This window comes from Lonchura striata, chromosome 5 (genome assembly GCF_050655825.1).
Source record: "Lonchura striata isolate lonStrDom1 chromosome 5, ASM5065582v1, whole genome shotgun sequence".
Classification (NCBI taxonomy): Eukaryota; Metazoa; Chordata; class Aves; order Passeriformes; family Estrildidae; genus Lonchura; species Lonchura striata.
In genome coordinates this window covers 25,026,205-25,052,786 of record NC_140707.1, presented here as the reverse complement: position 1 = coordinate 25,052,786, position 26,582 = coordinate 25,026,205, and the positions used below count along the sequence as shown (strand labels likewise).

The window sequence follows — 26,582 nt, the reverse complement described above, 5'->3', positions numbered from 1 at the left end:
TGTGCTGAGTTTCAGTTTAATCCAGTTAAAAACTAATCTATACAAAGTACAGAGTGGGGCTTTTATTTTTTTTTTACATATATTGCACCAGAGATATGAATTTGTACAACATTAACCAAATTTTACCCCTTCATCTCCTACCAAAATCCCAGCCAAGTACAAAACCAAATCTCTGCATCTTTGTGGTGGAATTGGTGTCTGTATAAAGTTAGATACAGTTTTGTTGTAATCACCTCCTAAATGAAAAGCAGAACAATATAGGCAGAAGCACTTGTGCCCACGATATTCCAGTCCCTTATTTCTCTGTGGTTATACCTTTCCACTTTCCAAGTTACAACAATTTTTTACAAAACTCTGGATGTTTCCAAGCAAATGGGATAAGGGGGACAATTGCCAACAGCAGAGTCAGGACCTTGCAATCAAATGTAAGAGGCTGCACTGAAACTGAAGCTTGAGCATTGCATTACAAAGCCATCATGACATTTAATGGCATCTTAGGAGGCAGAAGTAGCCTGAAGGAATGATTTATATGGTAAAATGCCTTCATACTGAAGGTTTCGGTCCTTGAATCTCTACAAACATCTGTGGCTGTACCACTTGTCCTCTGTAAACTTTCATGTGAGATGGGGAAAACGCACTAAGATTTCCCCTTGCCTTTACCATGACATTTGAATAATTCCCTCTGTTTCCCTCCTCACCCTGTTACCCATTATGAGGCTACAACCCCAAAGCCAGGGCTGTGCCCAGAGAAAGTTCATGGAGCTGGAACTATGTCTGGGCCTCTTTGCAAACAGATGAGGCTGTTGAAAGATATTTTAATCTCCAGACAAAGACAAAACCAAACTGTTTTAGAACTGCATAGAAATGACAAACAGTGGAGACATTGGTTTTGGAAACTAAAAATGTCAGCTACTTGCATAAAGAACAAAATGAAAGGGTGAAATAAGTCAAATTGAGTGGTATAAATGAAGGAAATGTAACATGACAACAGGATAAAATAGATAAGGAAACCTAATCTGTTCTGGCACCGAGTTCTGCTGCATTGTGTGGAGAACATGAATATGCCCAAGTCAGATGAAAGAAGCCTTGAGCATGGAAGGAATGTGCCTGGCTTCCATCAACCAAAGTTCATCAGAGTGAGAAACTTCCCAAAATCAACACAAAATGTTAGCAATTTCCCTCTGGTTTTTTGAGTTTGCCTAAAATATTCAAGTCTTATTCTGAAAGGAACAAATTTCTCTAACAGAGGCATGCTTCTGTTTCTTTGCTCAAGCCCCAGAATATCTCTTTTAATGCCACTGTCAGCAGTTAGCCACAGAACAGGAAGGAAATGTAAAGGATGCTAGCAGAGGTGTGTGTATCCGTCCAAAGCCAGTATTATACAATCAGAACAATCCATGTTTAAAAAACAAAACAAACAAAAAAACAACCACTAAAACCCAAGCAAACAAGGAAATCCACACAAGGTTTACACTTTAGGATAGTTTCAGTTTGAAGTTAATGAGAAGCAGGGACACTGGCACAACTTTTTAGCATTATAATAAAACTGACATGAAAATCAACTTACTCTTGTAAAATCTTGGCTTGCAATACTAGGGACCTATCCTGGTTCAAGACCAAAATAATACAATCAAGTAGCACCCCTGGCTTAGGACACTTCTTAACCTTAGACCAACTGCTGAAAGACTCATAAGAGTCAACAGTGAGACCTTTCACAAATCCCAGATTCATGTCTGAGAAGAGCTCTCTGAAGCACATGGTGCACTTGGAAAAATCTGGTTTTATTGTAGGAGGTAGGACAATTGCACAGAAAAAGACAGTGAGTCTTGTTCTGTTTTGCACAATATTTCCATCAACATAAAAAGCTTACTAAATAACATGCAAAATTTTGAGATCAGCTGGCATCTGATAAAAGAAATGGGGACAAAAGTGTTGTCCCAAGGGCCAGTTGAGCTTTCAGCTGCTACACAGAATTCATCTCAACAAGGAGGACGGTTCAGATCAGTACACAAGCACAGTATTCCTTTTGAAGGCTTTCAGTGAAATTCTTAGGTTTCTGTAAACATGAAAAATGTTCACTGTTCCACATAATTCTTTGCTGTGTTTAAATTTTAGAAAGTGCAAAATTTTCTGTGATTAAGAAATTTCATTTTTATTTGGTCTCAAAGAAGAAAGGGTTTGGTAGTACTGGAAATAGGCCTTTATCTATGGTCGTTGTTTCCCCATCTTTTGCTTTTCAGCATTTCTGGAGTTTCTACATCCAACTAGAGCTAACTTAACATCCAGGCCTGTTCCCTGTTTCCTCTCTGAGAAGATTCTGATTCATGCCTAAACACAGAATGGCAGACATCTCCCCCTTCTTTATGAGGGGAGAGTTCAACTGCTCAGACCCCTGGCCATAAAAACCTTTAGTATTAATGGTTTTCTTAATTCCCTTCTCTGTTATAGCCTCTACTTGATCCCCTTGTGTTTCTTACCGATGCACTTGAGAGAAAATGAATTTAACTTAAAAAATCCAATCTGACTGATACTTCATCTCTAACATTCCCGATGATTTTACAGTCTGAGGGAGAAAGTTCATGTTTCACTCTGATTTCCTGTCCCCCCCACCCCTCCCACCCCAAATTATAAAGATGCTATAAAGTCGAGGCACAAGTGGTTAAGGGTGAACTTGATCAGTTCTGACAGCTGGTTCTTGGACATGTCCTGGTGGTAAAGGCTGATCTCCTCCTGCTGGGTGTTGTGGTGCATCTGCAGCTTTGTGTTCAGCAGCTGGAAAACAAGTAAAGAACACTTTGTAACTTCTCAGTAAACTGGCCCCAAATGTGAAAATTCTCCAAATGAAAGTTTCTAGCACAGGGACGCTCAAAGAAAATCTATTTTCTGGTTTGTAAGTGGAATCAAGAGTTTTCTGTGTGCCTAACAATGAAATTGGATTGAGACCCAACAGACTGCACTATTAGTCAGTGTTACATCTTAGATTATAAGTTGTTTCTGCTTTCTGTGAAATAGCCTCACTAAACACATTGTTCTTTCTGAAATAAATCATGATTTTATGAGGCCTTTAATCCCAATATGGGAAGCGTGAAAAAGAAATAATTAACAACTTGCTCCTGTATGTTACTCCTCACTGCATCAGTACTTCCAATGTTCTCTCTTTGCATACATTTAAGTAATACTAATTTTCATAGTTTGATGAAGATTTCAGAGCGTGCAGCTCCATTTCTGGATTTTTTTTCCCCATACTGTTAGTAGCTCCAGTGGCCTACAGATTTAAAGTAGTGTCTACTTGGACATCCTTGATTCAGTGAATGAGTAGTGACCAGTTCTGACTAATATAATGAATTCTCATGACACCTAATTGAATGACTTTACAGAATAATTTTACATAAAACAATACATGTGTTAAGAACAGTCTCTGCTACAATATTGACAGTATTGAAAGATGTATCATTGGCAATTACACACAATGGTTTTACTGAGGGTGAGGAGAAATTAGGCTCTTGGAATGAAGGATCATCAAATGAAGTTACCTACAGAGAGTTTCAAAGCAAGTAAAAGGCAGAGTTCAATAGATTCTGAAATCTCATCCCTTCACAGAACTGAGTGGGCAGAATTTCAGAGTCTCCAACAAGGTAAGCTGTAATCACAGCTCCTGAGGTTTGAAATCCCACTGTTGGCCCTGCAGGAGCAGTTAAGAGCTCCTAGCACTCAAAAGGCTGCCTAGATAGGTCTGAAGCTTATATTTGACATCAGTGTCAAGAAGTTCTTGAGCTTCACTGATCATATCACCACATGAAGCCAATAAAGCCAGCATAGTTTCAATCTTTCTAGAGACATGAAAAGTCTAATTTAGGATGCATGGGGCAGCAGAGCCCAATGGACAAAAAGCAGAAAGGAAACCTGGGCAATTTGCTATGGATAGGAACTGCTAATATATACCTGACTTTTGCTGCCACTAGTGATGAAATGCAGTGATTTATTATGCCACTGCCTTTTCCTGAGGGTGTTGAAGCAATTGGTCATTCATACTGCCCAAGGCTAACTTCTTGTGTCATTCTACATCCAATTGCTGGTAAATTTGCCACTGAGGATTTTAAATGCTTTGATTTGTTCTGCAGTCTGAGGCTGCAGTGCAGCCATAGATCATGGGACCTTTTCTATGTCCCTGTTCTTCCCTGGATGCTCTAGATCTCAGTATTTCAGATTAATACAACATAATCCTCCTTCTCTGTCCATTGGATGCCTTGTGCTAGGACTCTGGTTTCTTACTATGGACTTAAAAGCAGTGAGATTTCAGGAGTACTTAGTACTCACTTCCCTCTGAAAAATAGGTTAGTGAACCTCTCTTCAGAAGTCATTAAAGCTTAATAGTTTTAACAGAAAATATGGAGGTAATGACTTTTACATTGCAAATCTTATTTTAAAGCTTGTGTATCTACACAGAAAGACACATACGGGGTTGGATTTTCAGTTCTCCACCTGGTCCTGCAGGAGGACTTCCTTGCTGTAGTTTCTTTTGCTCCATCTGTTTTACAACCTGGCGAAAAATAAAATACAATAGTTGAAAAACTTGAATTTGTCAGTTTTCTCTGATGTGACATAAATGAATACACCTAAACCGAATTTTGCAGTTATGTAAGGTCTTTCTTAGTGGGTATAGTGCTGAGTTGTTTTAATTTAGAACACCAGACTATTATTTGCTGTGGTACCATTAGTTTGGAATTCAGCTGAGACTCATATGAGAAATAAAAATAAATCTCCAGCACTGGGAATTGTGAAGAGCCATTACACACACAAGGATAGAAAAAAGAGAACAGATATATGCTGTCCTCACACATGTACCTGCTGAAGCTCTTGTTTCTGAGCCTGAAGCTGATCATGCTGCCTCTGTAGCTCTTCCTTCTGTTTCTGAAGTTCTTCTGCCTTCTTTCTAAGTTCATCTTCCTGCTGGGAAATGTGATTTTCAAATTCCTTCAGCTCGTCCTCAGTGAAGAGCTGCTGTTGATCTAGTGTCTGCAAGAAAATACATACAAGCATGAATACTTAGCCAGGAAAGCATGGGTTTTATTATTTTCTTACTGAAATTCTTGCACAGTTCACTAAAATACCCTCACAACAAAACAGTGAGACATGACACTGTGTACACTCAACAAAAACAGCAAAATAGTAATTTCTCATCTGTTTTCTCAACAGAACGCTATTATGGATTTAGATGTAGGAGAAAATATCCTCTTTCTTCCAGATCTTATCTTCCCTTTGAAGTGATTGATAAACAAAACGTCCATTTCCATTTGAAAGGCACGTGTGAAAACCTCTTCCCGAATCCCCGGGGTGGCGCCAGACCTTTTCCGCTTGTGGAATTCACATCTGCATTATATTTAGGCAGCTGAATGCTACCTTCAGCTGAGGGGCTTAAGGACACACATACCAAAGCAGAGCTGAAAAAAACCAAAGGTTACAGACACGCCGTTTGGTTTCCTGCTCCAAGTGCTGGTAATGGTGTTGCATGTTGTACTTGGAACACACTTTCATTACCTCCCAGCTGTCTGGCTCCAAAAATTCCTTTTTCTCTGTAGCTCGCAGGAACTCTTCCAAAGTCACTAGCCGGTCCTTGTTGATGTCAACCTATTTGAAATAAAAAATCAAGCTCAAGTTAAAGGACAGGTTTTGGAGGAGCCAATGTTTTTATTTAATCAGTCAAATACAACCATTTTCAATTTTTTTATGTCACATTTTCAAGGGAGTGCCCACATTTTCTGAAAATTCCTCTCCCAAGCTTATGTAGCTTAACAAAAACAGAACTACAAAGTAAATCCTGACATTTTACTTCAAAATTCTCTGGCTTTATTGGAAACACTTGTGCTTACAGTCCAAACACTAATAGTGGAATGTATGATTTTTTTTGAGAAAAGAAGTTTTGTAGCTTTCTGGTAACTACTCTGACTCACAGTTACAAAATTATCTCTGCCATTGGAGGAGGAGGTTTTGAAAAACAAAAATCCCACCCAACTGAATTGTGTTGGAATCCTTTAAGGGGAAGGGAGGAAATACTTCCCTTTATGACTAATAGATGACCAGACTTGTCCTGTTCCTCAAGTTTAAGGAATACAGATGAATACAGAAATATTATGGATGAAAAACACAATGGTTCAAAACACCCCTGTATCTCCTGAGCTGAAAACCCATCAGAGCCAGTGAAGGTTTTCACTGTCACAGGTGATAGCTTGAGCTCTGAGCCCCCTCTTAAAGGCACAAAGCTGAGCTATATGAAAGAGGACATTGCTCTACTCCCTCTTCTCACACCTAATGTGACCCATTTGCCAAGGTCCAAAGCACTCTTAGAGTCTTCCTTGTTTGACCCACAACTCACAAGGAATTTCTGTTTTATCTCAGTATCTGCAAACAACCAAGGCTATAAAACAACTCCTTCTCTGGAACTCCTTATATAAAAACTAGTCAGCAGGCATTACATCAGACTACAGGGACAGGGCTTGAGAATTGTAACTTGGCATAATCCCAGCATAAGCAGCACTCAGTGAGACAGGCCATCCCCTTCTGCTGCACTTGGACAACACTTCATGTTAGGAGAACTGTATCTTTTGAACACAGAAGAGAATCAGCCCCACCTCATTCATTACGTGTTCTCTCATTCTCAACCTTTCTTCTTCCATTTCAACCATGTCATCCTCTTCATTCTTGGGATCATAAACTTTTTCTAACTGAAATTGAAAATTAGTACATGTTAGTTTGAAGAAAAGGCTTATCATTCAAATGGCAGAGCATATCTGGAAAAGTGGTGTGAGATGATCTCTCTGTGTGCAATTTTCCCTTTTCAGCACAGTATTTAAGCAACAAGTGAGCCTTTCTTCCCTAAGAATGAAGTTTTCAGTTAATTCATGTGGTCTGTTACAATTCAGTGCTGTGGATGTCACAGTCAAGTTGACCTCAGTGTGCAAAGTCTGATCCTACATTTGATTCAAAGCAGGCAGAAGTTCCACGTGGTTTCTGGAATGGGAGAGAGTGGCTTTGTCACCAGGGCATGCAGCTGACCCCGGTAAGCATTCAGGGTATCACAAGACAAATTCAGGGCCAAATGTAACGGTTCACTTCTCTTCTTGTACAATGCCTTTCTGGAGAGTTCATGCTTATATGCTTCTACTTGGCTTTCTCAGGCACTGAGCTGCACTTGCCCAGCCACAGGTAATTTTAAGGCCCTAGTTTTTACACTACAAAACTATAAAACAGTGAGACATCTGTCAAAAAGACTGCATTGTGTCTTCATTGTAGTGAAGGAGATTATGGCAAATTATTGTACCAGAGTTAAATTTTTAGACAACCAACCAAGGCTTAAAGAAACTAAGAGCCTGTCTATTTTATCAGATGTGCTTGAAACTAGCCAGACATAAAATATATTAAATTTCTGTAGCCACTTCCACAGTGCTGTCCCTGAGCCGAGGCACACAAGTGTGAGCTTTTTTCTCATCAGACTTGTTGGTGAACACTGATTGAGCACAGGTGCCAAGCTTCAGAACCTTTATGAGGCTGCATCTAGGCAGAGCAGCTCTCTACATTGTAATTTACACAGCTAATACCTATCCTGCAGAGTAGTTATAGAATCTCCAGCAAGCCTGGGACAGAAAAATACATGATTTCTGATGTCTGACTCCTATGCTTCAACTACTTTATTTTGCCTGCTGATAGGTTTTACATTTTTGTAGAAATATTAAGGATGCATGAAACTTGGCATGAATACTCTATTTTGTAGTCCAAAGCCCCCCAAATATACTTGGGAAAAACAGACATCCCTGTAACCATTTACTGACAGAAGTTAAGATTCTCAGTGGTTTTTTTTACCTCTTTAGTAAATAGAGCTTCTAATTCTTGCTCATCCAGGAAACCATCATTATTGACATCTACAAAAAGAAGTTTTAAAAATACAAGTTGAGTACATATAGAAAATCATACACATAATAGATCTGTAAGAGTTAAGTAAGGATCAGTGTACACATCTAGCAAAAAGCTGGTTACATAGGTTGTTTCTTCTGTTTAGGTTTTTATCAGGCATTGGCTGGAGTGTCACTTTTGGTTGGTTGGACAAGTCTGGAGCAATCTCTCTACTTCTTAGATTAGCAAACTGAAATAGGTCACCGCAGGATTGCGCAGACTGCAACTGCCAAAAAATATTGCTGAGAACAAGTTGTCCCCATTTAACCACTAGATTTGTAATTAGACTCAGGAGCAAGCAACAAGATTCTGCATAAAAACTTTAACTGACAACATGACTCCTTAAAAACTTATAGAACGATATGAAAATCTACAAAAATATGGAGCACTTGAGATAAGCGTAAGATGACTTGTCATAACAAATGCAGAGAGGAGAATACTTGATAATTAATGATCCATCTTTTATCCTACATTGTGCTCTGAATACTGTTACACTACCTCTGAAATGAAAAGAAACAATCCATTTCAAATTATTTCCCAGTATTTTTGTGTAATTGCTTTGAAGTCTTCTATATACTAAGCTCTAAGGCAACAGGTGATTTCAGCTCTTTCTGTTTTGGTAGGTTTTGCACAAACAAGCTACCAAAAAATTTCAGAAAGCTATCTTTCAAAATCTCTTTCTAGAAAGAAGAGATAAGTTTTAGTAACTAAAATCAGATGATCATTAAGATGATCATTAAGAACCCAAGCCATTCTATGCTTCTGTCATAATACATGCTTATTATGTATTATAAACTGAGATAAAAGTTCAAGCTCAAACTAGAACACTTTTCTTTATCTAAATCATCATCTTTAAGATTAGTGAAATTCTGTATACTATACAACCCTTTGCAGCCTAGTGCCAGGCAGGATCTACTCAGGGGCACTTTATGATGAAGCATTTAACAATATCAGAACATAAAGTTTCTTGATGACACCATCATATGTAAAGCAAGGCATTCATTGATATGCATCCTTATCTCTGCTACTGCTTGTTTCTAGCTGCCCATTCCTCAGAAATCTAGAGGCAGGATTAGAGGGGTTTTGTTTTATCAAGGGAATATTTCAACTTCTGAAGAAGTTTGGCCCTTCTATGACCACTCCAAAGATTTAGGGGTATTTGGTAAGTGTATCTGCAGAGATGATGAGAAAACAGGTTTTGCCCCTACACAAATTTCTGAACATTTATTCCCAGTACCTACTGTGCAACCAAAGGTATACCTATGGACAGCCCTCTAAGTACCCATACTTCCCTAAGAAATCACTACTGGGTTTTGCCTGCATGATTTTAGGAGTCGTTCAACAAAACTCTGAATGTTTTTAATTTTTAAACTCCATTTAAAACATTGCATGAAATTTACAAACAGTAACAAATATTTTCTCCTCTGTACTGTTCAGATTCACCCAAGTTGCTTGAGGTGTAAGACTTTATCCTAACATATGACAAACTTGTCCTCAGCAGAATGTAACAAAGTCACTTGTTCAGTAAATTAAAACTAAACCTCTTACCGTGCAATTTGAAAAATGTTTTGGGGTCAAATTCATTAGGATCTAGTCCATCTGCTTCTTCCCACACCTCTTTCAGTTGATCTTTGCTTCCCTATAGATTGGTTACAAAGAAAAACTGTTCAAAAGACAATTTAGTGTCATTTCTCTGCATTACCTTTGCATTATGGTTTCTCTGAAAGGCCTTCTTTATTTGCTGACTAGTCATGTGGCAAAAGGAATCAGTGGCATTTTCTTTCCTTCCCTTTTGGTCAAGTCTAATACTTTCATTAGACTAAAGGTCCAGGGAAAGGGGGAGTGTAAAGGAAATGCATATTCTGTAGAAAGGAGCACCTGTAATAATCAGCCATGGCCCCAAAGCCCCATCCAGAAACAACGACTGAAGAGAGCTGAATTATTTTGCCTTTCCTAGAACAAATGGTACTGTGATGCAGTTCCCTGCAGGCTAGGCATACCATGCAGGCATCCCTACAGTTTTAAATACTGTTCTGGCTCCTTCCTTAGGAATTTCAGTGTCTGTATAAGAATCTTGGCAGCAAATAACACATCTGTACAGAAAAAATGGGAGTTTATACAGCGGGGTTTGTCATGCTCTCAGCAGTGTGCCCACTCTCTTCTCCCATATCAGTAAGAGGAGACAAATGATGAGAACAAACAAAATACACCTTTCTGTGTATTAGCTTTTTCTCTCTGGAAAGCTCACACTCAGTCACCTAAGAACAGGCTGTGGCCTTACAGGATGGTGAACTTTAGGGTGATCTCCATGTTTTTTCTTCATCTCCTCAAATTTGGATTCTTCTTTCTTCCTCTTTTCTTCATCCAGTGTTTTTAAATACTCTCTCCTCTCATGTTCTTTCATCATCTCGTATTTCTTGAACTCCTCATGGCGAGTCTTATCATAATTTTCCAGGTCACTTGTAGCCTAAAAATAGGGATATATGCAGACAGATGATTACGTAACATAATCTGACATTAAAACCACTGTATTGTTCAGATCTGTGGGCAAAGCTGGCCGTGTTGCCATTCAGGGCTTCCTTTCACATGACAGTGATGCAGAAACATCTCTCCTCCCTTCCACAGAAGTTAATTTATAATGGTTCATCTGTTGGACAATTTTTGCAATTACATGGTGCAGTAAGAAGGCTTCAAGGTGTCCTTTCTCATCAGTGAGTAATAAACGAACTCAATGAAGTCCTACACTAACAGTACCATTAACTCCTTGATCATTTCAGAATAAGAACATTTGTAGTTTATACTTCAGATTAATGACAAAAGTGCTTTCATTAATAATTGGAATTCATTTGCAGCAGCTTAATACAAATCAAATTAAAAAGCCCCAAATAATTAAGAGAAAGGATATGAGAGGAGAATTTCTGACAAGTTCTTGTATAGAGTTTAAAGTTGTGTCATTTTCACACAGGCCAAAGTATTAAAGGATGTTTTGGTAGTGGTTTTCAAAGTAACATGCTTACACCTGATATTGTCTCTCCGTTATTTACATTTTACTTTTCAGATTCACTGTATGTTTTAAAAAACAATTCCAAAGCTAAGATCCCTTAAGTATGCATTATACCCTGTCAACATCTTGACTGAGAAACAAGAAGACAAAACAATAAAATATATAATTAAAAAAGAATTGCCCTGTTAAGGGTATGCTTCTCCAAGCCAACCAGAATTTTCCCAGAAGACATGTTCAGAAATGTTCAGAAAAATTATAGTATCTCTATAAAAATAATTCTACAGAAAATGGAGATAATTTCTGTGCAATTTTTTTACCCTTGGAAGATTTTATCTTTCAATTTGTTTTGGAAGTATTTAAAACTCTTCAAATTCTCATATCAGACATGCAGTGCTCTCTAGAATATATCTGAGACATTTTTCCTTCTGGGAAGTCTATTTTTCTCTAGCAGTTGAAAAAAAAGCCATGCCCTGCTTAGCTTAACTGCATCCCCTGAATAAACCCCACACACCTGTGACTAATACTGAATCTGCTGAACAGACACTGAATGCCATGCCCAGTATAAGCAATTTCTAATATTGCTATCTCAAATTCTACTCTGCTGTAGTTCTGCAGCTTGATGCATATATAGGATATCCCAAAATTCATGTGGCTAGGCTAGGGGTGATTATTTACATCATTCTGAGAGTCTTCTATCATATAGAAAGAGAAATCAGAAAAAGGCACCCCTATCTCACCTGTGTTTAATTTAAAGGCTCTTATAAAGGTGTGGTTTATTCCCAAAGTTGCTTGTACTGGCATATGAATGTTAAGTCCTGTTAAGGTGACATCCCAAAATTTGTAGACTTTTTTGCATCATGCACACTGGCACCAGTTTTCAAGTGTGCATGGAGGCAACTGATATTTCTCTGAAAATGAAAACTGTGTGTAATTTATAAAATGTAGTATATAGGAAAGGACTTCCCTTTACCAGAGGTAAAAAGCATAATAATTAAAACCCCGACCCCCATAGCAGTTCACATCTGGCACTCACTGCTTTGATCAGCATATCCAAGTCTTTAGCTTCAAAGGTGTCAGGATTCTGATGGTTCAGGTGCTCAAACTGCTTAAGGAGAGCCTGATGGTCTATACCAGTGTCTGGAAGAATGAGGTATACATGTAAAACATTAAAATAAATTTGAAATCAAGAAAAATCAAGAAGTCTCTCACACGGGAGCTTATGCCTTGTAAGTACCTGAGGTTCCCTGAGGACTGAATAATTTTTTCATTGTTGGAGGAAACTACAGTAACATACCTGAAGTTGCTTTTCCTGGAGCAAGTTGACAAACTTGGTGGCAATTTGATGGCACTACATTCCTACAAACTTGATGTAGTGCCATCACTACATTGACGGCACTACATTCCTTCTGATGGGTGCATTGCACCCTATCATTTTATATGCACAAATTACAGCTTCTGTTTCAGCAAGAGAAAGTATGATCCATTTGAGTTTTACAAAGTAAAAAAAAAAAAAAAAAAAAAATCTCTTTTATATAAATGAGATAATTGACACTGTGCTCTACCAAAACCAATAACTTGCTTATTTTTCCTGCACTGGGAGAAATCCAACTGCCCTGGACATTTTGCAAATGACACATCTGGCCAAAGATTTTTGTACAACTGTACAGTTGTAAATCTTGTACAGTTTTACAGTTGTGTAAAACTGTGTCAAATCAAATAAGCAGATATTTAAACTTCACTTACAAAAAAAATTAGAAGTGCAAGACAGTGGAGAGTCAGGTCTTGTGTCTAAAAGGTGGAAACATTTTCTCTTCCTTGTGACAGGAGTGATATCCACCAGTATCACCACACAATGCACTAAAACTACACACGTTTCTACCACAGCTTTTCTAGCTGTTACCATGGTCTCTGAACACTAATGCTACTCTCCTATGCTTTGGTATGTTAAGTACAACAGTTGTGATAATCTTTTACTAGATGGCTTAGCAAAAAATATTTTCTTTAAAAAAATTGGAAAGCACATTTTCCAATATACTGAATATATGTTCAGAATATTGGAAAATATTCTGAATAAACAGAATATACTGTTCTTTCACAAACTATCTGCTTTACAATCAATGGTGTGTTTGTATTAATACAAAACAGCAGATTTCAGCCATCATTCCTCCCTGGTGAGATCATAATTTCTGTTTAAATATATGTGCCTTTGTCTATGTTTGAAACATTTTCAGAAGTGTAGTAATAGACTTAAGAAAAACCAGCAAATACTAAAAAAACCAGACCCCAAATCTGTTTTTCTCCATGTCTTACATTTAGGGGAAAAGACTACTTCTATTGGACACTATTTACTTGCCACATTATTGAATGATCTGAGACTCAACTCCTAACATTCTTCTGGCCTGCACTGCTCAGTCAAGTAGGATCTTGTTAAAAATGTTTAAAAACACATCTGGATGAGGACTGAATATATGCTGAATAGAATCTCAGATCTAGTTGTCTGAAGTTCTTTAAACCTGATTCAGCTGAGAGGAAAGAAAGAGGAGGGGTCTGTGTGCCTTTTTTTTTTCTTTTTGTAGAACAGACAGAAGACTAAAATACTAAGTGGTGTTATAGGGAAAAGATTACAAGAGCAAATAAAAGGAAGTCAAACCTCTCTGCCTGCTGCTGCTATAGAATTTTTCCTGTGCCTTTTCCAAGATGTTGTCTAGGTGTGTAAAGGCAGCTGTATTTTATAGTTAATCTGGCCATACGTGTATATGATATGAAGCACTCATGGGCAAAGCTGACTATAAACTTTGCAAAGTGTTTTTACATCTTAGTACTCATCTGAATATTCCAAACTGCAATTATCTGTTCCCAAATGTAAGATCTCACATGTACACAGTAAGATCTGAGGTGTTATGGTAATTCTTTTTCTAAAGCACACTCTGTTAGTTACTATTGATTTATGAAAGCAGAGGGGGTAGAAGTAATCAGTCCATTAAACTTCACAATACCTACAACAACTATGTACACACCCAGGTATCATTAGCTGCTGGCACCTAGCTGTGAATGTCACCATGATGTCACTGGACTGCTTGTCTGCAACAGGAACAACATCCCCAGAAACATTTTTTTGCCACATCTAAATTAGCTTAGCCTGCAAGACAGATCCTTATTCTAGGAGTATTTTATTTGATGCATTATGTATTGAATTTCTTGGGATCCCTCTTGAAAACTTGCTAACATCTTTACAACAATAAAATACTGACAAAAAAATTATTTTCTACCCCCTAAGGTTATGAAATACTGTGTCATGGTTTTTCTCTTAAACACAGACCTACTATGTTACTGGTTCTCTGTGTGCCATCTATGAACTGATGCAATAAGAGGTAGAAGTATCTGAAAAATCCACTGACAGAAACAAGTTCAGCTATTTATAAAACAGAGATGGCTAATCTCTGCTCCCCAGTTTCCTATAAAGACAGGTCTTTAATGGCTCCAGGCCAGCTCTGAAAGGACACTCATTCTCAGTTCAGTCATTACTAGTGACAACAAACAATGCACAGCTGCTGGACTTTGACATTTCTCTAACACAATTCCATCTGTTAACTCACCTGAATAAATTCTGTACTCTTACCTTGAACAGAATCCATTTTAGCTTTAATTAACATTCTTAATCTTGCTACCTCTTGTCTTTTTAGTTCATCCAGCCGTGTTCTCACATGGTGGCTTACTAAATCAAGCTCTCTGCTTAGCTTTCCACTCTGTCAAAAAACAAAAAAGTCACGCATAAACACTGGAAGAAAGATGCCTTTAGGATTCGCATTAGACACAAACTGCAAGACAGCAAATTAATGGCAGTCTCTGGCAATGATGTAGCCCACACTCTAAGAATCTCAACATTTTCCCAAAGAGCAGATTCAAAATTTTTATGGTTATGGAAACAGAGAGTAAGCCTAAAAGCCTTCAGAAAAGAGAATCTCTAAGGATCTTGCTCCTCCAAAGAGCAAGGCCATAACCTTGAAGGAGCAATGCCTAAAAAAAATTGTGACAAATTTATTGATCAAATATTCTCAATATTCTGAGTTCAAAAGAACTGTGAGAAGCACACAAAGTGCCTCATGCTCTCTAGGAGGGCTCGTAGGCTTGGGGAAAGGTACAAGGCAGCAGCAAACACCAATGTGTATTGCAAGAACCTGAAAATGGAGAGGAATCTCCAAAGGTGACACTAGATATAGCACAGAAGGAAAAGATGCCACAAGCTGCCAGCAGCAGCATGAGGGATTAAAGGAAACAAAAAAGGCAGGATCTCCTCCTTAAGTCTGTCACTTTAGACTGTTTTCTACTCATCCCTTCCTAAGTTTCCAGCTCCTGAAGGGGCAATGCACAACAGCCAGAGAAGAAAGAATACAACATACATGGCTCATGATTATGGATTTAATTAACTTCAGTTTAACTCTTTTTTTTGAACCCACCTTTATTTCTTCTATGTCAGCAGTCTGGAGTTTCTCCCTGAAATGCTTATCAGTTTCCAAGACATCTATTACTTGCCTGAGATATTCATCATAATAAAGTCCTGTATCCTTAAAATAAAAATAAAATAAAAAAAAGGGAAATTGAGGAAAGAATATACTGACAATTAGTTATTTAGTTTTGTTTAAATACAGTTATTAAACTGACATTCTAATCTTAGCAACACTATGCTGTCCTACATATCTTTGTGTTTTCAGATTTGCATCATTGTCCTATAGCAATTTATGATCCATTGTTTCAGCAACTGACAAGGAAGAGATGAAAAGTGATTAGGAATCCTTGTAATACACAAGCATCTGTCATGTTAATATAGTGTGTGACTTTTTTAAAACAACGCAGTTCATTTGTTACTGTTCTATTTGAAACACTGAACTGGAATCAGTGAGTGGAATTTCCTAAGGCACCACTCAATCACTTGAATTAAGTCTCTGTGGAGCAGTTATGTTCTTCCTGTTGTAATCTGGGAATTCCTTCCATATGCCAGCTCACCTTTAGCAGCTCATTGAAAATAAATAAAGAACAAATTTAAACAGAACATCCCCACAGTAGATGGCACACACACTGACAATGCTAGGGAATATTAGTTTCTTTCTAAAGGAGTTTGCTATATCCAGCTTACTAACAATTAGGATAAACACTTAATCAGATGAGTTTCTTTATACTTACTGGATTTTCTACCTTCTCTCCTTCTACATGGCCTTCTGCTTTGACTTTTGTCTTATCTATGTCTATAGGTACAGCTTCCAAGGCCATTAGGAGACATGTCATCAGCACAAGACACTGTTGGGACAGGACAGATAACCTCTTCATCTGAAATGAGACCAGGTCACAAAAATTAACAAGCATCATGTTAACCTACTGCACTGAGAAAATTTTTTTACATTCCTACATAGATACCTGTAATAACCCACTTTCCTCACAATGTCCCGCTCTCAAGGAACACAAAAACTCAAAGAAGTAACACAGCCTTAATTTCTGAATGCTATTCTTAGGCAAACAGATTGGCTTCCACTTGTGTGCCATAACTAAACTGTAAATGGTGAAAGCTTTGTAACCTGCTGAGGTATTATCAATAACAGATAGCAACACCTATTTAGGATATTCAAATCTCACATAATTAATACTGACATTCCTACTTGGATCATGCCTTTGCTGAATTTATTGGCAAACTCCTAAAGATCATTTAGGGACATTGAATCAGATCTTAGTGTAGTAATGCCAGTGGATTTTACATTCCAACACTGAAATACTTTGCCTAATTTGGAGTCAAGATCCCCTCCAAAATTGATTTGCAGGAAGAATATTTTACAATCTGTGTCAGGTGGGTAGAGATTCCTGAAAAGTGATATTCACATGACCTGAAATTGTTGTAGAGGACAGGGCTTTATGAAGATGGTTTTCCCCACCCTTTCTTTAGTGTCTTAGGTGAAGCTAACTCACACATAATGTGATGAGCACTGAGCAATTTGAGCTCTTGACTTTGTCTTCTTCCCCTCTATCAACCTTGGTTGAAAATAATTCATTCAGAAACTAGTAAGATGGAATAATTAGAGGGAGTACAGGGAATCCAGCTAAAAAAAGTAATGATGGCAATCCGGCATCTGTCAGCAATGTCAGGCTCTTGAGACAATCTGACCAGTTCAGACTCCACTATCTATGGATATTCTATAGGAAGTCTGAGCAAACTCCAGTGTTACATTGGTAATATAAGTCACCTCCTAGAAGGTGAAAGTTGCCACTTGAAGACTGTTTAAGATTAGCTTAGATATGCCAAAGAAAAAGACATAATATTGCAGAAACGTGCAGTCAAATAAATCAAAAGTATACCTGCTACAGGAGGAATTTCTGTACAAGTGCTTCAGCAAGTCATGCGAAGAATTCTGTCAAAAGTATTTATGTCTACCACCACCAAATCTCTTTTTAGGGGGAGGGGAGAGAGGGACAAACTAATTATGGTAGCAGTGCCAGTTTTCCTGACTACATGATCTGGTACTTGACAGAGATACATTGCTTTTGCTTGAGTTAAACTGGCCTTTACTATGGCAATAAATGTAGATAATAGTACACACTTAATATTAAGCATTGTTGACACCTTTTATTCCCCCGATTCAACTGCTAGTGAAACAAAAGCACTCATATTCATTAAAAAAATGCATTCAAGATGTGTAGAGATATTATTTCTTTTGCTGGGGATGAGGAAATAGCTGGAAATAAAAGTATATCCACCTATCCATATGTTTTATATGTCAAAGGCTCAAAAATTACAAAAAAGTTCTGTAAATTCTTTAAAACTGTTTCTTCTTAATCACATCTTCAGCAAACAGAGTCAATGGATTATGCTCTGCAAATATCTGTTACTTGTATTTTTACAAATAGTATCTGATCATTACCAGATGAGATAGCAGGAGTTGCTGCCACATGGAGGATTTGAAATTGGATGTCAGCATTACTGTCAGATTCACAAATCTGACTACCCATGCCTAGGTTATACCTTTAAAACAAGCAAACAAAGACACAAAGAAACCAGACTGATTTGCTGGAACTGGTAAGTTAATTCCTATACCTCTACACAAACTGTTGGCTTGCAGGGACTTAGAAAGCTGATGAGTGAAAGGGTTAGTTTTTTACCACTGCTTTTAAAAATGCCAAAGTTCCAGTATGCTGAGTGTTTCTAATTACAGAATATTGTTGTATAAATGCTGTGCCTAGATTTGTAATTTCAACAGGATTTAATCACAGGAGATGATTATAATAACTAACAAATACCAGGTCTTCAGTTCTCCTAATCTTGATGTAGATGTCAAAACTGAGAGTAGTTCTTGGTACTACCAGTAAAACAAAAACCCACTTTGTTGAAGTTCTTGCAGAGAATGAATGGGGCTGTCTAGTAATTTCTAAGTGAAAGGATATAAGCCCACTTCAAGTTTAGGAAATGCATGTGAAACAAAACTAATAAAACTCAAAATACTTATCAAGTATATAATAATTATGTACATATACACTATCAGCATTTTGCAAAACATTTTTTTAAAAGGTTATGAACGTTTGAAGTATTCATTTTAGAACAGTGTAGCCTTCTGATAATACTAAAAATCTGGAACCTGAAAGATGGATACTTTTCCAACCAAAATATTTTCATATATACAAAATTATAGTAATAAAAATAATTTAATATCATTATACACTGCTCTAGTTATGCAAGGTGTGTAAACAGTGTTTTAGAAAATCATTATGAGGCTAGGAAATGAGCATGCTGAAGCCCATCAGGTGATGGCAGGAAGCACAGAAAGCCAGAAACTCAGGTGCTTCTCACATTGGCCTGGCATTGACTCATTCTTTGCCTACGGGCAAGTGCTAAAGCCAACACTTTCAACAGTGACAACTGGTCTTTGATCCGTTTTAAAGACATCTCTTAAAGCTCCTAACCTACAGCTTCTAACAAGATGAACAATTATGGAGACAAGGATTGCCAGTTTACGTTGAAGAGGGGCACACTTAGATTTTTCAGACTTTTTCTTGCTCCTGAGGAACACTGATAGATAAAAAGTCCATAGAAAGTTCAGCTGAGCTGAAACAACTGAGATATATTACTAACCACGGTGGTTTGCCAAACTCCATACAAGGGAGCACTAATCACCTCCAGATTTGGGATGGGCAACGGAGCTGTATCATCCTGAAGTACCTCTGCAGTAGTCAGCAGAATTAATCTATCAAAAGGCCTAATCGAACTAAGTCCCACTGGCTCTGCTGATGTTCTGTGGAATTGGCAATGAGGTTTTTTATAAGCTTTGTAATTACATGCTGTCATACATAATGGGAAAGACTGGATGATATCACAGTATGTTCTTCATATCTATTTGATATAATAGGCTGCTCAGAAGACTTTATCAGGCAGTTTTGCTTCAGGTTATGCAGTGGATGTTTTTATTGTAGCTTTTTTGATAAAGCAAGCAAAATTTCACACATACCAGGAAGAATAAAAAGTAGAGGAGTCCAAAATGGGTAAGTAAATAGTATCTCTATCATCACAGCTGACTTTGCATACAACTTTGCCTAACACAGCATTTCCCACAGTATTCTGAGGAACCCAACTGTGATGTAACAAGTAAATTGGAAATACATTTATTAGAATAAAAAATTACCTAGTGAAGACAGAGTTACTGTATTTAGGTATCTACTAGTCCAAGATTATACTCACCAAAATTTCCTTTAAAAAAGCAGGTGACTAAGACATGAGTCAACCTTTAGAGTGTGCCAGTGTCACCTGAGTCACTGGGCACCTTCTACTCTGACGTGTACTAAAAGAGAGAAACCAGGCCCATTTCAAAATCTAACATTAATCAGCTGCCAGAAAAACTCAGCACAATTCTCAAATTCAGCAACTGTAGGGAAGAGTGAGAAAAGGCTGGATGAGAAGAAAAGTGCGGGTTCCCCTTTTTGTTCCACCAAGCGAGTTCATTTCACTCTCAGCCCGCTACCGGCTGCTTTTAAGAGTTCTGCACTTTTAAAAACCCATTCCTGGATGCCCATCCCTTCCCAGGAATTTAGAGTGCATCCATGTCAGCAATGTGGCTTTTTTCTGTACTAGAGCCACCAAGTGAACAATCACAGTGTGCTGCAGAAGAGGAACAGTGTAACTTTGCTCACTGCCATCAGCAGTATGTCATGCACAGTATACTCCCCCTGTCTTGCCATGTGGCTTATTATTATTATTGTTGTTGTTGTTATTCCTACTTCTATAAGCTTTAACAGAAATATAAACTGTTATGGATCTGCCCAGCTGACTACTTTTTCAAAGACAGATGGAGAGAGCTAATGTTACAATTGTCATCTGGAAATTAAGATATTTTAGTCAAAGACAGGTAGCCCATCTAGATGTAAATGTAGCATAACTGTAATCTGCTGGTATCAGAAATCAATCTTATCTTTACAAGAGGGATAAACAAACATTCCCACTTGTAGTACATAAAGAGAACTAATCATAAAAGAAGTGTTCTAGAACTGACAAATACTGTAGTTTGTAAACAAAGCAAATATCCTAAGTTTTCGGGGAAAAGGAAGAATAACTTCAAGTATTTCAAAAAACAGCAAGAGCTCAAAAGAATGAGATAGCAGAAGACAGCCACCAATTTACTTGCATGAACAGAAAAATAAAACTGGAAAAGAAAAGCTGCAGGCTGCCTGTCAGCAATCTTGATTATTTGTTAATCACAAATTCCTATGTCAGTGAAACAGGATTGAACATTTGAATTATTAAGAGCTACAGGCTTTGAGAGGTAACTTCAAATGCTACTTTTAAAGTTTGTTCTAGCAACTGTAGCACAAACTGCTAAACACCTATTTTATACAGATGCCAGGTATTGTAATACAAACCCAAAAATCATAATAATTACCCAAAAAATTCTCAGAAGTGAGACAGGCAAAAAGATAAAGTGCTGTCAGGATGCAGTGTCTGCACATGTAGAAGCTCAGTGAATGGTTATAATGCAAGACAGCACAACACTGTAAATGTCACATCACACATTTGCACTTGCCAAACCCATGTGTACCGTGATGGGCAATGAAAACATAAATCTGGACTCACATAATACTAAATAAACCTACCTAGTCACAGATTTCACATATGCCTGCTCTATCTGATATGGAAGTAATGAAACCTGTGTGAGACACAGTACAGATGTGCAGGATAACAGCAATGTTCTCTACAGTCATGACTGCAATGGGACTTTCTATTTTTATGCTGTACACTGGAGAAATGAATAATCTTCACAAGCAGTGCTGAATTTAAAAAAAAAAAAAAAGCCAGGAAACAGATAAAATATATCCACTGTTTTATTCTTCTAAGAATATTCCACCCTCAGTACTGGAATGAGATGTAAAGTATTCCTTCATCAGTCTGCTCCAGTCACCTAGCATCTTCAATCTGTTTTCACCTCTCTGAAACACCATTATACCTGTTCATCTATCACTATTTAAACAGGAAATGTTTCATTCCATGAGCTTTTTCCATTTCTTTAAAATTTATTTGAAAATCTATTAACTGATCCACTTACAGAACCCTAAAAAACTACATTAAATGTTTGAAATTAGGCACAAGCACATTATTATTCTCCCATATTCTGTTTGGAAAGACCACTGTTAGTTCCTCCCAGTCTTTTTCAGGAGCATTTGCTGCAAAGACACCTTAAGCTATCATACCTTAAGTAGGGTATGAAATTCCATAAATCAAGAGTTAATGCATCTTCTTCACACTGTTAGTCCAATGAGTTAATCTGGCATAAGCGCAGCTGACATGTGGCAGCAATTTTGAGAAACAAGTGGAAAAACCTGTTTGCACTCACTCTGTTAAGCTATTAACCTCTGGCTGTGGTGAGGCTGTCTCTACACTTGGCCACCAGTCCCCCACACTGGGTTTGCCCCTTGAAGACACCGGCAGGAAATGACATGCAAAGGGAAATGGCTACAAGCTGCAATAGTTTTCTCCATACAAGTTAATGTTTCAAACACAAAAATACCTACACCTTTCCCTTCACAAATTAAAACTGATCCCTTTAGAAGTTAATGTGCAAGCTATTAACTATTATAAACCAGCTATTATTGCTATATAATTATATATATATGAAGTTTCATTATCCTTCAGGTAGTTTTCTTTTCTGTCAATGCTGTTGACTAACTGTATGATTCAGATGTTGCTTTTTTTTCCTGGCCAATATCCAACAGGTTTCACACTGGCCATGCTGTCCTAATCTTTTGTTAGAGCACATCCCACTCAGTTCTCTGCACCAGACCTTCCGTATTTTTTCAAGCATTTTAATCTTACATGGAATTATTAAACAGTATTATTTGAGTACATAAAGGCAGCAGAATCCTTTTACCCCATCCTGTTTACTTGCCTTAAATTCTTTTGAGTTGTATTCGTTACCTTTTAACTGCACTCGAGCTGCTTAATTTTCTTTACAACTAAAAGCTGGCTGATGGAGCAGCTGCTTTTTTCAGCTTCCCAGAAAACACAGCATGCCTCGACTGTGCCTAGTACAACATTTGCTGAAAGAACCTCCTTTTAAAAAATGCACTTCAGCTGTTTTATTAAATGAGTCATCCAATAGTAACACAAACGATGAATGCTCGAGTGGGAAAGAGCAATTTAATGTTCAAACCACACACAGTATAGGATAATATCATAATACAACACAACTATGTCCAGAAAGAAAGATGGCATAGATACAAATTGTATGGCTGAAGCTACACACGTGCTTAGATGTGTCCTAAGTGAAGTCTGAAGACTTTTCTTCTTGTTGAAATGCTAATGGTTCATAATTTAAAAACCTGTCTGCACATACAAATACATATACATATTTGTATTATTACCTGCCTCCAAGGAACTTCCCTGTCCTTGCTTCAAAAAAATAAAAACCTCTGTCTACAAAGCTACCTTACTAACTGAAGAATGTTGAAATATTAGCCTTGTTTTTCAAAACAACTTGCTTGGTTTTATTAATTCTTTCCAACAAGGTTGCCTCAGAAAAAGATATATGAAGCCAATAGTCAAGCAAAAACTTGTACTGAATTCAATGTGTACTTTCTAAAAATCTTATCAGGTTCAAAAGGAAATTAAAAAAGAATTACTCTACAGCTATAGCTTCCTGCACTCTAATTTCAGTTCCCACACAGAACATAATACAACAGTACACTTGAAGTCTCATAAATACATTCTTCATAAATGCAAATCGCAGTATTGCCAGTGTTGACATAAAAAGCAACTTCAAATGCACTACTGCACACAAGCAATGAATTAGCTTAAACTCAAATCAAAAAGTATTTCCATTATTCTAACAATATGCATTTTGCTCTAGTCAACAACAAGTGATGATGCTAAAGTAAGCCTTGAATGCCTCAGGCGTCCAAGGTACTTTTTTCCCCTTTGAAAAAAACATACAAAATAGTTATCTAGACTAAATCTAGGTCTAATGATGTGGAGCCAGATTTAAAAATATTTAGGCACTTAAAGACCGCTGCCTAAGGAGATTTATGTTCACAGTTTGCTAATTCCCATTGATTTCTACTTGCTGAGAAACAAAAACACACATCAACATCCCATTCTATTTTTATAATGACTAGCAGGAGAAATGCAGTCGTGAAAAGGATCTACACTTCTCTTGAATTACCTATGATGAAGAATAATATTTACAACTGAGTATGATTAAAATGGTTCCAATGAAATACAGGTTTTTTTTGTTCTTCCAACTGTCAAATCACACATAGAAGAGCAAAAACTATTGAAAGTAACACGACTTTTGACTGATTTCATTTGGTTTAGCAGTAGCACCTGGTCATGCCTTTATCTACATAAAAGCTCACCCCTATGCAAAAGGCTCCTGTCTGCCAGGTACCTGACAGCAACTTGAGAGGAATCTTTTCTGCTTACTGAGCAATCAATAGTGAGAGCACAATACCTCACTAGATCAAGCACCTCCGCACAGGAGTTCAAGTCATAGAAAGCCCTGATAGCAGCTTCAAACTTAAGAGTAAATGATTTTATCTTTCTTATGTAAAGTGCATTTGTTTAGTCAGCACAGCTCTGAAACTACTGCGTCAATATTTCCACACCTCTGACAGTTAAGTCAATATATTCTACATTTTTTATTACCTGAGAGAACTACTATTCTCCCCTTTCATGGCTGCAATTTCAGTTAGGTATGTATGGCGGGAGGGAGGCAGGTTTTGACAGGAAATCTTTAATTTGGCTTGTATGAAGAGAAAGTTTATGTCAGCAGCACTACCAGTACTGCACAGCCAAGGTATGAAAACTCTGCCTTAGTGCTATTAAAAAATAATTATTGTTGTTGTTGTTGGGTTTTATTTGCCCAGTGGGGTTTTCTGAATACTATTTCAGACACCAAATAATGGTATCTCAGGCAGTGTAATAACAAACTTAATATCACATGCCTTTGCATCCAATTGTTATGTAAGTTTTAAGCAGACCCAACAAGCAGTATAAATTTATAATTTTATTTCCCCCTTTTCTTTGTTTGTCTTGGTTAGAAGTGAGTAAGATTCACATTGCTCTACATCAACACAATTTGTTTAAACCTATGTTGTTTTTTTAACATAATTATCTTTCTTATTCTGAAACAAAATACTGCTACCATCCTAGAGACTTCAGAGGCAAGTAAAGGGGAGAATAGATGATGACACTTAGGAGGCACTTTATGTAACCAGGTTAGTGGATGTAACACTGACTGTGACTGTGCAAGATTATTGTGTAGCAAATGACAGTGAGAAACATAACAGGATCTTAAGTGCTCACAGAAATGTGGGCTTCTCCCATAAACTTTCTGTGAGTTTAAGCTGAGGTCCACAAAGGTTTCAAAGACTTTGAGTGGCTCCTTTCCAGTCTCTACAATAGGAATCTTCCCTGTGCTGCTTTGCTTGGTCAAAAGGGACAGTCACCAGAATTCAGAGTAGAGGTACATCAATACTGAGTCAGCTACAGGACTTTTCTTGACACTGAGAGAAAACAATATGACACAAAACCACAAACTTCCACACTGAACTTGATACCATAAGTGCACAGACACACCACTGTTGATGCTGTGATGGTTTCATGTTGAAACTACTGGATGTTATCTTTCCATAGCAAATACTTGTAAGTCAAACAACAAAGCACTGTTTTTTTTCTCCTGTGGGCTTACTAAATAACGTTGCAAAATGCAAACTCTTTTGAAAGCCTTAGCCATGTTCATTTCAGCAGAAAACATTACCTCTCTACAGCTGTACCTCAACCTTTTCCACTTTTGGAATTATCTGAGTGCAGTGGCCAGCCTGGCACTGGAATACTTTCCAGAGCTCCTCCAGGGGTGGCAGAGTAACAGCATGGCAAGATGTGGTCTGCTCTGGGACCCCAGCACAGGAAGGACAGCAACCTGCTGGAGTCAGTCCAGAGGAGGCCACCAAGCTGATAAGAGCACCTCTCCTACAAGGAAAGGCTGGGAGAGTTGGGATTGTTCAGCTTGGAAAAGAGAAGGCTTCAGGGTGACCTAATGGCAGCTTTTTACTACCCAAAAGCAGCCTTCAGGAAAGATGAAGGGCGACTATTTGAAAGAGCATGTAGTGACAGCACAGGAAGGACTAGCTTTAAATTAAAAAAGAGTAGGTTTAATTAGATAGTAGGAATTGTTTTTTACTGTGAGGGTGGTGAGGCGCTGGCACAGGTTGCCCAGAGAAGCTGTGGGTGCCCCATCCCTGGCGGTGTCCAAGGCCAGGCTGGATGGGCTCTGCCTGGGATAGTGGGAGGTGTCCCTGCTCATAGCACAGGGTTGGAACGAGATGATCTCCACGGTCCTTCCAACCCAAAGCGTTCTTCGACTCTAGACAGCGACGCTGAAGAGCTGTGCCCTCTCTAGTGAAACCCGTCGAGTCTCCCGCCCAAGTTTTCCCTGCGGTTGTGCAATTAGAGCCACTCAACATTTCTGCCGCTGCTGCAGCCGCCGCCGCTGCCAGCTCCGCTTTCCTTTCTGCCGTCACCCCCCGCACAGCCGCGGCCCGAGGGGGGCCAATGGAGGGGACACGGACCCACACACCCCCACACCGGAGCCGCCTTCCCGGCGGCCGCCGGGGCGCTCCGGGAAAACTTCAGCTGCGCCCGCTCTGCCCGGCGGCCCCGGCCCCGCCATTCCCCCGCCACCCCCCGCGCCCCAGCCTGGCCGGCGGCAGCGCGCTGCGACCCCCGCGTCCCGCCGCGACCCTGACGGCGGCTGCCCCGCGGCCAGGCCTCCGCCAGCCCCGCCGCCGGGGGCACCGGCACGGGCGCGCTACCTTTGGGTCCCGCTGCGGCAGGAGAGGAGCCGCCGCTGCTTCTCAAGGGCAGCTCAAGCCGCGGCGCTGATGGCGGGGACGAGGCGGGCGCGCTGCGGCTCCGGCGGCGCTCGGCGCGGCTCGGTGCGACAGCCCCGCGCCCGTTGCCATGGGCACAGCGCCCGCCCCGCGGCGCGCGCCCATTGGCCGGCGCCGACCCGCGGCGGCCGTCGCGGAGCGCTCCGATTGGGCGGCGCGGGCCACGCCCCGCCGTGACGCGCGCGCCGCCGAGCGGGGAACGTGGCGGCCCCGCGGGGCGGGG

The 26,582-nt window shown here is 39.0% G+C and overlaps 1 protein-coding gene across 2 annotated transcripts; it reads right to left on the bottom strand.

Annotated features, from left to right (window-relative positions):
- Positions 1–26,403, bottom strand: NUCB2 (nucleobindin 2). 2 transcript variants are annotated; one of them, XM_021525617.3, is made up of 13 exons: positions 26,282–26,403; positions 16,133–16,276; positions 15,409–15,516; positions 14,571–14,697; positions 11,985–12,088; positions 10,229–10,414; positions 9,496–9,586; positions 7,858–7,916; positions 6,630–6,722; positions 5,539–5,628; positions 4,846–5,016; positions 4,459–4,540; positions 1–2,772 (listed from the first exon to the last, which is right to left on the bottom strand). In XM_021525617.3, the coding sequence occupies exons 2-13, from the start codon at positions 16,274–16,276 to the stop codon at positions 2,660–2,662; spliced, it is 1,368 nt and encodes a 455-aa protein (XP_021381292.1). In that variant the 5' UTR covers positions 26,282–26,403; the 3' UTR covers positions 1–2,659. The 2 variants fall into 2 exon arrangements, with proteins under 2 accessions (XP_021381292.1, XP_085436270.1); XM_085580144.1 differs by lacking the exon at positions 26,282–26,403 and having other exon boundaries at positions 16,133–16,330.
- Positions 26,404–26,582: the final 179 nt, after the last annotated feature.

Coding starts and splice junctions, on each gene's coding strand:
- NUCB2 (XM_085580144.1), bottom strand. CDS start 16,315: ATGATGCTTGTTAATTTTTGTGACCTGGTCTCATTTCAGATGAAGAGG. Junction 10,415..11,984: donor TGGATATGCTGATCAAAGCA/GTGAGTGCCAGA, acceptor CCCTATTTTTAG/GCTACAAGTGACCTGGAAAA. Junction 7,917..9,495: donor AACATTTTTCAAATTGCACG/GTAAGAGGTTTA, acceptor TTCTTTTTGTAG/ATGTCAATAATGATGGTTTC.